This window comes from Tursiops truncatus, chromosome 19 (assembly GCF_011762595.2).
Source record: "Tursiops truncatus isolate mTurTru1 chromosome 19, mTurTru1.mat.Y, whole genome shotgun sequence".
NCBI lineage: Eukaryota > Metazoa > Chordata > Mammalia > Artiodactyla > Delphinidae > Tursiops > Tursiops truncatus.
In genome coordinates this window covers 13,339,567-13,352,870 of record NC_047052.1, presented here as the reverse complement: position 1 = coordinate 13,352,870, position 13,304 = coordinate 13,339,567, and the positions used below count along the sequence as shown (strand labels likewise).

Genomic DNA, 13,304 nt, shown 5'->3' with positions numbered 1-13,304 from the left:
AGGAGAAAAATACCATACGACATCACTTACATGTGGAATCTAAAATATTACACAAATGAACCTATCTATGAAACAGAAACAGAATCATAGACATAAGAGAACAGACTGGTGGTTGCCAAGGGGGAGGGGTTGGGGGAGGGATGGATTAGGAGGTTGGGGTTAGCAGATATAGGCTTTTATATATAGAATGGATAAACAAGGTCCTACTGCATAGCACACAGAACTATATTCAACACCCTATGATAAACCATAATGGAAAAGAATATTAAAAAAAAGAATGTAAAAAAAAAAGTGAGGTTGGAAGGGTTGGTGATGTGGCTGGGAAGCTATGGGTTCTGATGAGCTTCAACTTCAGATTTATACAAGTGAAGTGTCTGTGGAACATATATTTAATACTAAGTAGTTCAATAGATATTTATTCATTGAAATATCCAGCAAAAAGCTTAGAAGAGATCACTTTTAAAGCTGTTTTTTTGCAGCTACCCACAGGTATTGATTGAAGCCACTAAAGTAGAGGAAGTCACCAAGAGAAAGATATAAAAGGGGAAAGAGAGCAAAACTTGTTCTGAAGAAACTAAAACATTCTTGGGAAAAGCTCCACAGCCTTGAAACTACATCTCCCTTCTGCCAACTTTTATAGTAACCAGGGTGAAATCGAGTAATAAAAGGATTACTCACTGGTTTCCAAATTCTGATGCTACGAAAAGGAAGCCTGTTTTAAGCACACACATGGCAGCAGCAACAGGCACAGTATCAAAATACTTGAGCCGGATCTCGGTAACCTGGAGTGGAAAGAGAAAAAGATACTAGTGCATAGGCAAGTGAAGCCACGCCATGGAAAACAGCCCAGTATTATAAGATAGTGTAATAAGCAAAGTAGCAAATAAAATACTGTCCTTCATTTCCAAACCAGCGGTCAGCAAACTACAACCCTCAGGCTAGTCACACAGTTTACACAGTACTTACGGCTGCTTTTGTGCCACAATGGCAGAGCTAAGTATTTGAGACAGGGACCACATGGCCCACAAAAGCCAAAAATGTTCACTACCTGGCCTTTACAAAAAAAAAACTTGGCACCTCCTGAGCTCTTGTAACAGGTATCTAAGAAATCGCCCAGTGTTCAGCACTCCTCCATGGGATGAAAAAAGTAACAGATCATGTATATTACCAGTTTTCAGTAGACATGGAGAGCTTTCTCTTGTTATTCACTAGAAACGGCATTACCCATTCTCACATTATATGGCATCAGACCAAAAATCTGTTAACCAGAGGGAGAAAACCTACATTCATGTACCAGTTCCAAACTTTAAAAGCTTTAACACCTTAGGCAACCACTTTTTAAGGCATTCTGTTTCCATTTTTTTAACTTGTAAATTATCCTTTCTATCTCAGAGAGTAGTTGTAATGAACAAATGGTTTATAAAACCACTCTGTAAACCTTAAATGCACATATCAGTTTTTAAAATAAGGTTACTTAATTAAAATCAGGATGAAACTTTAGAAAGTTTCATTAACTAGACTAACCACAACAAATAGGTTTTTTCATTTTTTTCCCTCACTCCATGGTCTACTTACCATATCTTCATCTGTCTCCAAAGTGATCTTAAAGATATCTCCCTGCTCAGTTTGGGCCAAAAAGAAGAACATTGACTTCGTCTTATGGGTGGCAGAGCAGACAAAAATCATTCCTCTTTCAGGGTCATCCAGGTCATTCTAGCAAAGTCAAATACACAACCAACATCTTGGAAATGAGTACTCCTTTTCTGGAATTCAACACTTTACCAACAAGGATCATACGGGCCATCCAAGGCCTAGAGGCATCTGGAGCCTCTCCATGCAAGCTTTGACCCAGAGCAGCCTGCCGGTCACAGGACTAAAACACAATAACCAAAAATTCTTGTCTACTATAAATACATAATAAAGCTTACGTTTTAAAAAAAAAAAAAAAGCCACAATTCCACTCTACAGCCTAATCAGATCAATAAGGCAAGAACTATCTCCAGAGAAAAATGTCAGAGAAGAGACATGAAATTTAAAGAATCATCATTTCAGGCTGTGAATAAAAGACTGTTACATGTTCATGACAATACCATCCAAAGCATCATCATAGCCCTTATTTCCAAAGGGCATTCCCCCTTGGCTGGACTTTGGTTTTCTTTTTTAATGTTTCCAACATTTTGTATTTCTCTCAGAGTAAGTTCAAGGGCAAAACATGTTTTATACTTCTTTGCAGCCCCAAAGCCAAGTACAGTACCTGGCAGTCAGGTCAACTAAACGGATCAACTAAACTGATCAACTAAGCGGAATCACTTATCACTCCTTACCAAGAATTTAACTTGCTAATCTTACCAGATATTCTAAAATTGATGGAATCTTACTCAGATACCATGTACTAGATAAACTAAGTCCTAAAAGGTTTAACCTCAGCACCTATAAATTAATATTAAGAAGATAATCTGCGGTGAGAGGAGAAATTGAGGAAGCAGACATCAAATAAGATTACCCATGTGCTGTTGATAACTGCTGAAGCTGGGTACACAGAAGTTCACTATATACACAATCATCCCTTGATATCTGCAGGGGATTGGTTCAAGGAGCTGCCAGATACCAAAATCCACGGATGCTCAAATCCCTTATATAAAATGGGGCAGTACAAGGAATAGTCAGGCCTCCATATCCATGCATGAGAACCCTGCAGATATGGAGGCCCAACTGTATGCTTAATGGTTTCCACAGTAAACTTAAAATTAAAAGCAATAAAGCACCATTTTCAACCACCAGTGTAGTAACTGATTGAGAGGAAAACCACTGTGTGAAAAGATTTAGGGGAAAAGAGTATTTACACAGTCTCAAAGTTCACTAGTTTCCACACCAATTACAAAAAGGAAAAGGTACCTTTACAACAAAGACAAGTAGTATGTGATCAATTTAGCATTACCAATAATGAATCAAATCAGCATTATGTGCCCATAATGTAATGTAATGAGAAATATGTATCAGCACCTAAGTAATAATTCTATCAAAAATATAACATGGATGTTATCATGAGGAAAAAGACTATGGGACAAACTACAAGAAAATTAACCCAAACTCTTAAAAAAAATGTCAGTATCATAAAAAAAAAAACAAAGGTGAGAGGAAATATTCTAAATTAAAGGAGACTAAAGGTAGATATAAGGGATCTTGGGAATACAATGAGAGAACTGTACGAAAGATAACTGTATTACTCAAAATGGTAAATTTCTTGGGCACAATACTGATAGTGTAGGAAAATTTCTTCCTTCTTAGGAGCTACATCTTAGGAAATTCTTGCAGTGTCATACAACCTATCTTCAAATGGTTTTGCCTAAAAAAATTTGTAGAAACATAAGAAAGAAAAGGCAAATGTAGCAAAGCAGTATTAATTGGGGAATCTAAGTGAAAGGTATACAGGAATTCACCATTCTCTCCTTTTAGATTTTTCTGTATGTTGGAATGGGGTGGGGTAGGAGAGAATGAAACACAATTTATCTCCAATGAATACACCTGGATTCTTCAAACTAGAAACTTTCAGGAATTTCAAATTGATAATCTCCATAGGTTCTTCGAGAATGAAAACTGTGTTGGTTTTTTTTAACTGAAGTACAATTGACTTACAGTATTATGCTAGTTTCAGGTGTACAACATAGAATTGTGTTGACTTTTAACTCCCTTTCTTAAAGATTTTGTTTTGCTTTTGTTAAGGTATTTTACTGGCTTTATTAAAAACATTTACAAAGAAACTAAAACTTGATTAATAGATAAATTAAGAGACCACACTGTAATTACAAAAATTAAGTTCATTTCACAAACACAAATATATTTTCTCTTATGGCAAACAAAGACCTTACCCGTCTCCTGGGAATTGGACAGCGGATATCTGGTTGGTCACCAAAGTTCTTATAGGTGATGTAGTTTTCAGAGCAAATCAGCACTCCACTTGGACCATCTGACCCCCCCGGAACTGTCAAGAGAAAATGAAACTCAGCAGTGATTTGACATAACCATGAATTACAATTTAGCCTTCAATTCCTTCCCTCCTTCAGCACAACTTGAAGGTACAGTGTGCCTGAAGGTGATAAACATTCAATGTTTCTTTTCCATGATAGTTATGCTAGACAAGGATAGGGCACCATTTGGGGAATCTCAGCCTGTCCAGATCTCTGATAATGCATCTTAATGTTTAGCTCCAAGCCCAGAACTCAGTTCTTACGTTCGGACCTATAATCCAACTGCCTACTGGACACTCTCACATGGATGTTCCATAGCAGCTTAAAAATGAACGTATTCATAAACAAGTGCAGAGTTCCTTCCCAAACCACCTCCTGGGTTCTCCACCTTAAAGAACACTGTCATCGACCAACAGACCAAACCAAAAACAAGAATGTCATCCTTCAATTCTCCCCTCTCCCATAGCCCTATTGATTCTACCTCCTTAGCAGTCCTCATGCTGCGAATCTCTCTTGGTTTAGTGAAACAGCTTCCTGACAAATCTCCTGGCTTATTATCTTCCATTCCATTACCAAAATGAAAGCATGTGATCTTTTAAAAACGTTCACCTTTAAACATGTCATTATTTTCCTGCTTAAAAATCCCTCAGGGCTTCCCTGGTGGCGCAGTGGTTGAGAGTCCGCCTGCCGATGCAGGGGACACGGGTTCGTGCCCCGGTCCGGGAAGATCCCACATGACACGGAGCGGCTGGGCCCCTGAGCCATGGCCGCTGAGCCTGCGCGTCCGGAGCCTGTGCTCCGCAACAGGAGAGGCCACAACAGTGAGAGGCCTGCGTAATGCAAAAAAAAAAAAAAAAAAAAAAAAAAAAAATCCCTCAGTAGCTACCTCCCACCTCTACCCCATCCCTTTACCTCCAATGATCCAATCACAATGAGCTTTCAGTTCTCTCAATGAACCATGTTTTTTCCTGCATTTCGTCTTTTGTGCATTCTGTTCCATTTGGCCATAACAGAAACTCCTCCTCAACCCCCGTTACACTTAGCTAACTCCTAACTAGTCCTCAGTTCTCAGCTGAGAGCACTTCTTCTGAAACCTTTCTCTGACGCATTGCCTTCCTTCCCTAGGTTAGGGACCCCTCCTCCATGCTGTCATACCATCTGGCACACTCTGGCAATTTTTTTGCTACTATCATATATTCACCACTACATTCAATCTTGCATAAAAGGAGACACTACATCTAACTTTTCATCACTGCAGTCCCAGAGCCCAGTAGACTGATTTTGCAGATACTGATTGTAGAGGCTCAGTAAAAATTTGTTTTAATGAATGAAACCCTCATAAATGAGAAGTACAATAATACATTACAGCAAGTAATTAAATACAATCTATTTTCTAAAATTCTTCTGCTTAATATATAAGAAGTCTCTTCCTAAGATTTAATGCTCAAAGACAAGCACTGTTTTGTATCTTTCTTCTCTAAAATCCTCCCCCAACAACTGACATATTTCACTTTAGACATTAATTCAAGTGCAAATGACTTGAAATAGAAAGGACTGGATCACTGTCTTACTCAAGCCTGATGAAATTTAGATTACCACAAATACAGTTGCCCTCTTTTAGTCTTTTAATATGAATTAAACTAACACTGATTCTTCATAGTGAACAACTTTGAGCTCCTACAAAAATCATACTTTGCTCCAGTGCATCTAAAACACTGTTGATCTGATTTGCTAAAATTTAAGGTTTTTGCACCCATAGTCACAAGTATAACCAGCCTGCAAATTTTTCTTATTACTATCCTTCTCTATTTTTGGTACTGAAGTTATATTAGGCTCATAAAGTGGTACAACAGTTTTTATTCTTTTTTCTAACCTCTGGAGAAATTTAAGGTCCCTGAAAATTCTGGACCTTAAATCTTCTGAGAAAAAGAAACTTTGGATTATTGCTCCAATTTCTTTAACAAATGCTGGTCTATTCAGGTTCTTAATTTCTTCTTGGATCAAATTTGGTAACAGTTACATTTGTCTTTTCACAAAGCCAGGTTTTGATTTTTGTAATGAGTGAAAGATTGACTACAGTCAAGACACCAGAGCAACCAACAGTAATCAATATTCTAAGCTGACTGCTCTCTTTTCTTCCCTGCCCCCATTAGAGGATAAGAGTTAACCACCACATGAATTTCTAACCTTGCCAAAACACAGACAAGGCACTCAGGTTTACTACAAATGGATTATAGTTTCCAAATCATATTAAGCAAACAGTGCTAAGTTTGAACATAAAATGGACTAAGCAAAATGGTACAGAGCAGCTCTAAGAGAAAAGTACCTGTAATAAGGAAGTTTCCATGTTCCTCCAAAGGTTCACTGTATTTTCGGACCACATGATTTAAACCAAGGTCTAACTCATAGAAAGTAAGTGTCTGCTGGGTATTAGCCGCTGCTTCCCCAGTTGGATCATTGTCTGCTTCCTATAGAATAACAGTGGCACAAAGACTAATCAGTACCATAAAATCAAACTTTTAAAACTGGAAAGTAAAAAAGAGTGGATACATGCATATGTATAACTGACTCACTTTGCTGTACACCTGAAACTAACACAACATTGTAAATCAATTATACTCCAATAAAAATTATTTAAACAAACAAATAAACATAGCTGGAAAGGGCATCAGGTTTCCTCCATTTCACAAACGAGGAAGCAGAGGTCCACAGATGCCAAATGGTTTGCCAAAGTTCACACTAAGTAATGGCAGAGTGAAAGCAAGAGCCCAGGTCTTCTATTTCTGAGACCAGGGTTAGCTCTACTAGAAAATACTGCCTTCCTCTCAAGCAAAAGAATGGTATGCCCCATCTTTCACTATCTCCCAGTGAAAAAATATCCCAAATACACTTTCACCTCCTTTTTCAGGGAGCTTTTCCCAATAAATACCCTGTTTCCACAGGGAGACTATTCAAATCAGGTAAATTCTGAAACACTCCAAAGTATTTCAGAAAGGTATTTGGAATAGAAAAAAAAAAAATAGTGAGCAAGTAAGATATAAGAAATGCACAATGAAGAAAACAATCTCAGGGAAGCACCAAAGTGAGTGGAAGAAACCCAAAGGAGGGAGACGGGGAGAAGGGAGGGGAAGGAAAAGGTGGGTAGAGATTGAGACCGCCCCCCCCACCATCACCTCATAATCCATTTCCAGACAAGCAAACATTGGATTTTCAAATCCCACATCTACTCCAACCACATGATACACTAAAGTGTTCGCTTTGTGGGCCTCCAGTGGAGATGAAATGGTAAGCCGGGCTGCAGCATCTCTGTTCAAGATATACACCAATTTCTGTTTCTCAATGGCGCCTGTTGAAGGAGACAAAACATAGAAAAACTCCAGATAATGAAACCAGAGGCTACAGAACAGCTAGATTCACATCACAATTATTTTCTGAAAGATCGTTAATAGCCAGTACTAACTCTACAAGCATATGCATGCTTTAGGATTTTGCTAAAATAGACAAGAGCATAATTTTACCCCCCTCCTTCCTAATAGGGATCTTAATATCCCACTAACTCTCCAAAAATTTTTATGACAAACTAAACAATAATTCATAGAATTGCCAGCTTTATTCTCTGAATTAGATCTAATGATTTTGTGACTGGTCAAAGAAGGTTGCCCTCTGGAAGCCTGATCAGATACACAGAATTTTCTTCAAGATATTTATCAGAGAAGAGACATGAATGTGAATCATCACTTCGGGCTGATGAAAGCAACCATATTCATTGTCTAATAATGTAAAATCTTACAGTGTAGCCTTTTTGCTACACTTAAAGAAATGGAAAAACACCCATTTCCAACTAGATAAGAAGTAGAAAAGGTGTGTTAAAACTTCTCCCATTGTTTTAAAAGGAAAAGCAACTTTAAACATCCAAAATGATCCAAACTTTACCCAGCTGAGTGATTTCTTGGCACACTATCAAGATCACAGCACTGTTATCCTGAACTGAGCTTCTTTAAGAGTCAAAAAGTCAAGAGTAAGTCACTCACTAATCATAACAGCTCGCCCTTTGGGATCCACAGCTAAGAACTGGCCAGGAACAATGCGGCGGCATCCACTCTTGCCAAAGGTTTCTTGGTGAATTTTCTCAAACATATTCTTAGACGGCTGGTATTCCAGAATAACAATCCGACCTGAGTCACTACCAACCACAATGTAGTCTTTTGTGCCACCTGTCAACCTAAAGGCCATGAGTGACCGGATGACACCAAATACTTCCACAGTTAGTAGAGTGTGTACTTTGCCGGTGTTGGGGTCAGGGCGAAGCAGCTCCAAGATCTTTCCCCGGGAAACAACAATTTCCTGTTGTTTGGTTCCTGAAAAACACGAAAAGTAAAGATCATGAACAATCAGAACTAGTAACCTGAATGGATCAAAATTTCACTAAAGGGACTTCCCTGGTGGTCCAGTGGTAAAGAATGTGCCTTACAACACAGGGGACACGAGTTCGATCCCCGGTCAGGGAACTAAGGTCCCACACGCTGCAGGGCAACTAAGCCCGCACGCCACAACTACTGAGCTTGCGCGCCTCAACTAGAGAGCCTGCATGCCGCAAGCTACAGAGCCCACGTGATCTGGAGCCTGTGCACCACAACTACAGAGCCTACGCGCCCTGAAGCCCCCACACCACAACCAGAGAGAAGCTCACGGGCCACAACGAAAGATCCTGCCTGCCGCAACTAAGACCTGCCACAGCCAAAAAAATAAATAAATTTTTAAAAAAAAGAGCCAAAAAAGATAAATGTAACCGAGCTGGGGGCTTAGTATTTTAAGTTAATTTGTTCTACTTTAAAAGGTACTTTTCCTGGGCTTCCCTGGTGATGCTGTGGTTAAGAATCTGCCTGCCAATGCAGTGCAGGGGACACAGGTTTGAGCCCTTGTCTGGGAAGATCCCACAGGCCACGGAGCAACTAAGCCCGTGCACCACAACTACTGACCCTGCACTCTAGAGCCCACAAGCCACAAGTACTGAGCCCGTGAGCCACAACTACTGAAGCCTACACGCCTAGAGCCCATGCTTCACAACAAGAAAAGCCACCACAATGAGAAGCCCGCGCACCGCTATGAAGTGTAGCCCCTGCTCACCGCAACTAGAGAAAGCCCGCACACAGCAACGAAGACCCAAATGCAGCCAAAAATAAATAAATAAAATAAATTTAAAGGCAAAAAAAAAAGGTACTTTTCCCAGAATTTAAAACATCTAACAAAAGTGGTATCAAAGAAGAACTTTTCAAAAATGGTCACACAAGTTATTTTTAAACTTCCTTTTTATTTTTCTGAGATTTGCCATCAATCTGCGTAATTCAGAGTTGTCTACAAACGATATTAACATATGTTTTGGGGACTTCCCTGGTGGCGCAGTGGTCAAGCATCTGCCTGCCAATGCAAGGGACACAGGTTCAAGCCCTGGTCCCAGAAGATCCCACATGCCACGGAGCAACTAAGCCCGTGCGCCACAACTACTGAGCCTGCGCTCTAGAGCCTGAGCCTCAGCTACTGAGCCCACGCGCCTAGAGCTCATGCTCCGCAACAAGAGAAGCCACCGCAATGAGAAGCCCGCGCACCACAACGAAAAATAGCCCCCGCTCGCCGCAACTAGAGAAAGCCCACGCGCAGCAACGAAGACCCAATGCAGCCAAATATAAATAATTTAAAAACAAAACAAAAAAAAAACATATAATGTTTTGCTTCGTAAAATTAAAAATTACCAAAGCCTCTTTCTAGCCCATCTTTAAGGCTATTGTTCTAAAAAATCATATTAACTTTTTGGGCTGTTAGCTGTAATATCTCAAAGACCTTTTAAAGCTACCACCTAATATATGCTGTTTATTTCTAAACTGACTCCTAAAAAGCTCACTTGCTTTTATAACTGCAATCAACACCTCCAAATACGTAACAGTCAACTTGTCCCCATTTCTCCCTGCTATGTAATTCCACCCAGATGAGTTGTCATCACCTTTAAACTAAATGTTTAAAATATCCAAGTTCCTCCTTCCCCAAACACACTCTCTGGTCTCAAGTAACCTGCTATCAACGTTACTGTCATTTTCTCTGCCACCCAGGTTGCAAACTCATATTTTCTCTTTCCTTCTATCCTCACTGCCCTAATGCAGATCCTCACTATCTAATGCCTAAATGGCTTCCTATCCTATCTGATATGCCACTCCTACCCACCTCAATCCATTCTCATTTGCTCAATGCCATCACTTATCAGGCCACCTTATTTTCCAAAGGTCCTTTGGAAGATCAAGTACTCCAAAGTGCTTTAGAAACTGTAAAGTATCACATAAATTACAATTTCTCTAATGATTAAAAGATATTTTTCATAATTTGTTTTAGAAAAAAGGTTTGAGATTGAAAAAGCAATTTGAAGCATAAAACTAGTAATATTAAAAATGCTAGGAATTCCCTGGCAGTCAATTGGTTAGTACTCTGCACTTCCACTACAGGGGGCACAGGTTCAATCCCTGATCAGGGAACTAAGACCCCACAAGCCGCGTCATGTGGACAAAAAAATTTTTTTTAAATGTTAAGCTCAGAAAAATAATAATAGAAAAACTTACCAGAGAAGTTGCCATGAATGGCAAAGCTGATGCCAGTGGCTCGCTGCAAGGTCAAGTTGTACAGGAACATGGTAGCAGTAACACTGAGCCACCCACAACTCCACAATCCAGGCCTTGGTTATACCAAGTCAAAGCAAGCTAAGAGTACATAAAAACAGAAAAATATCAGCTGTGCAACTGTTCTTTTAACAGACATTTCTGTATGGGAACTTCTGGCTGAAAACAGCAGAACCAGGAGAGTAAGGCCTATTGAGGAACAACATACTTATAATTAAGAGTGCCTTCTACATACCAGGCACTATGCTACTATACACTCTGTTTCAACCTCACAAGAAACCTATGAAGTACTCAATATTACACTAATTTTACAGATAAGAAAATTGAGCTAAGAAATTAAATTGTCTGCCTGAGGTCACGTAACAAATAGTATTATCGCTAGGAGCTGGGATCTGTACCATTAAACCAACACTGTCTATTTGACTTTGTCACAGAAACTAAGTAGGTCTACATTTACTTGTATTTGAATAGGCTCTACTTTCACATGGTTCAGAATTCAAAAGCACAGCAAAAAGCTGACTCCATCCATTCCCTAGCTATCCAGTTTTCCTCCCTGGAGGAATCAATTTCACCAAGTTATATTGTGTCCTTCCAGATATTTTCTGTATGTACAAAGAAAAATATATATTAATACTGTCTATTATCCCTTTTTAACTAAAAGTTGGATACTGTATATCATACACTCACATCATAGTGCAACTGATTTTTTATCACTTTACCTATCTTTTGAGATAGCAACAAACAAAAAGCTTTCTCATTTTTATTTTACAACTACATAGTATTCCATTGAAAGAGTATATCACAATTCATTTAGCCAACACCCTACTGACGAACATTCAGTTTCTTCCCAATCTCTTGCTATTATGAACACTGCTGCAAAGAAAATCTTTCATATATAGGCCATTCATATGTGCATGACTGTATCTCTAAACTGAACTGTCACTTCAGGAGCAAGCCTCCCCAAAGGAGTATACAGTCACAGAAAAGGATTCTTCTCATCAGACAGAACTGAAGACTGCAAACTGATGCACTTCTACCATAAAAGAATTACCAAAACTACACCTATACACAGTTAGTGCTGGAAAATAAACTGAGCTATCTTTCCTCAATTACAAAAAGAAGGGATCTTGAGAAATTCAGAGTGGTCACTGTGTAATTAATGTACGAGTTTGGTTTTGTTAAATGAGAAAAGAAAATTATGAGCAAATGTCCTTATAAATAATAATCATTTGGGGGCTGGGCAAGAGCAGGGTGCCTAAGAGAGGAAAAGATCCTGCAGTCTGGAAACAGGTCCTGAGAGATATACACTCTCCTACTTGAAACCAAGGAACATCAAGGAAACCAAGGAATGTTCTTCTAGGATCACAGGGAAAAAAAAAAGAAAAAGTCTTGAGATGGAACAAGAAGGGAGTGAGAAATGACCTACAAGAAGAAAAATAGAAAAAACATACAGACACAGAGACATAGATACACACACACCCAGAAGGGCTTAGACATTGGGAAATTTCCAGGGAAAGTTGTGCTCAGCTTAAAGTCTGGGTAAAAAATAGGCAGAGAATGTGTTAAAGTTGCTCTCTGAAAAGCAGTGAATGTGATTCTCAGACATGATTTATTCTGTTGCATCTTGCTCTTATTATAAAATTTCAAACATAATTTCAAATCTCCAGTTATCAACAACAAAATTTACAATGAAACCCCTACCATGTTGTCAATGTGATCCGTGTTGCAGGACTGATTACATTAAAAATAAAGAATTTTTTAGAAAACAACAGAGGAAACCACAGGCCACTTCTGAAACCTGGAAAAGCTTTACAACATACACTATCCATTACTATCTTTGGAATTCATTTTCCCCAAACCTAGTTGGATCCAGGTTCCCCAAGTATTGTTATCTTGGGTAATGGAGGAAGTTGCAATCTGGAAGCAGACCAGCCAAGAACAATATACCAGGAACCAGTAACGGCCAAAACTTGGTAAATTTTTATTTCCCCCACTTCTATCTCCTGCAGGGGAATACTAGGAAATGAGCCTGTGATTGCTCCCTCCACCCCTTCTCCATGTGCCAAAAGAACATCACCGCATGAGGATCAGAGAAGGAAACAAGTCGCCCAAATGCCAAAATACAAATACAAAAGTCTTGACTTCAAAGGCTGTTTCCATTATTTACACTTTTAACACTCTCGATCTTTCCACCCTCCCGTGTGTCGTTTACTTTCTCCAGAAGAAGACGTCCCTCCTGCTTGCTCCTTCTCACACCTCCCCCAGCGCCTAAAAGGTACACAGTTTCTAGAAAGCTTATTTTGAGCCAGGCCTGGTTCCCACACTGTGAACGGAAACGGGAGACGATTCCCTAAAGCCGCCCCAAGCATTCCCTTTCCCGTACCTCTCGGGCCTAAGCTGCCTCAGAAACCTCTGCCACAGGCTCGGCCCACCCTCCTACAAGGCCGCTATCCGCCTCCCCGGTCTCGGGGAGGTCGGGGAGCTGTTTCTTTACCCTGCAGCCAGGAGGATGGCGTAGATATCCGACAGATCCTCAGTTTCCTTCAAGCCTTAAACAACCACCAACGCCAAGCCGCCGGCGTCCGCCATTAACTCCTCAGACAGGGACCTTCCGGTTGGCGCGCGACGGAAAAAGGTCCCCAACCAGCGCCTGAAGAATGTATATATAATTTTT

At 39.7% G+C, this 13,304-nt stretch overlaps 1 protein-coding gene and 2 non-coding genes across 11 annotated transcripts in view; all 3 read right to left on the bottom strand.

Moving 5' to 3' along the window:
• The window catches only part of SF3B3 (splicing factor 3b subunit 3), a 73,960-nt gene extending 60,692 nt beyond the window's left edge, over positions 1 to 13,268 (bottom strand). For 8 of the 9 annotated variants that reach the window (XR_012327914.1, XR_012327915.1, XR_012327918.1 and 5 more), the window contains exons 1-8: positions 13,125 to 13,268; positions 10,574 to 10,711; positions 8,000 to 8,326; positions 7,142 to 7,314; positions 6,295 to 6,436; positions 3,870 to 3,982; positions 1,576 to 1,713; positions 679 to 782 (exon numbers count right to left, since the gene is read on the bottom strand). Coding sequence is in view for 1 of the 9 variants with exons in the window: in XM_019941270.3 (XP_019796829.1) it covers positions 679 to 782; positions 1,576 to 1,713; positions 3,870 to 3,982; positions 6,295 to 6,436; positions 7,142 to 7,314; positions 8,000 to 8,326; positions 10,574 to 10,643 (1,067 nt within the window). In the remaining 8 variants the exon portion in view is untranslated. Of the gene's footprint in view, positions 1 to 678; positions 783 to 1,575; positions 1,714 to 3,869; positions 3,983 to 6,294; positions 6,437 to 7,141; positions 7,315 to 7,999; positions 8,327 to 10,573; positions 10,712 to 13,013 lie in introns of all 9 variants that reach the window. The other variant, XR_012327917.1, reaches the window with a different exon arrangement.
• Positions 1,966 to 2,056, bottom strand: LOC117309299 (small nucleolar RNA SNORD111). The gene has a single exon (XR_004523587.1). It is a non-coding gene; the product is annotated as a small nucleolar RNA SNORD111 (small nucleolar RNA).
• LOC117309300 (small nucleolar RNA SNORD111) lies at positions 7,636 to 7,715 on the bottom strand. The gene has a single exon (XR_004523588.1). It is a non-coding gene; the product is annotated as a small nucleolar RNA SNORD111 (small nucleolar RNA).
• Positions 13,269 to 13,304: the final 36 nt, after the last annotated feature.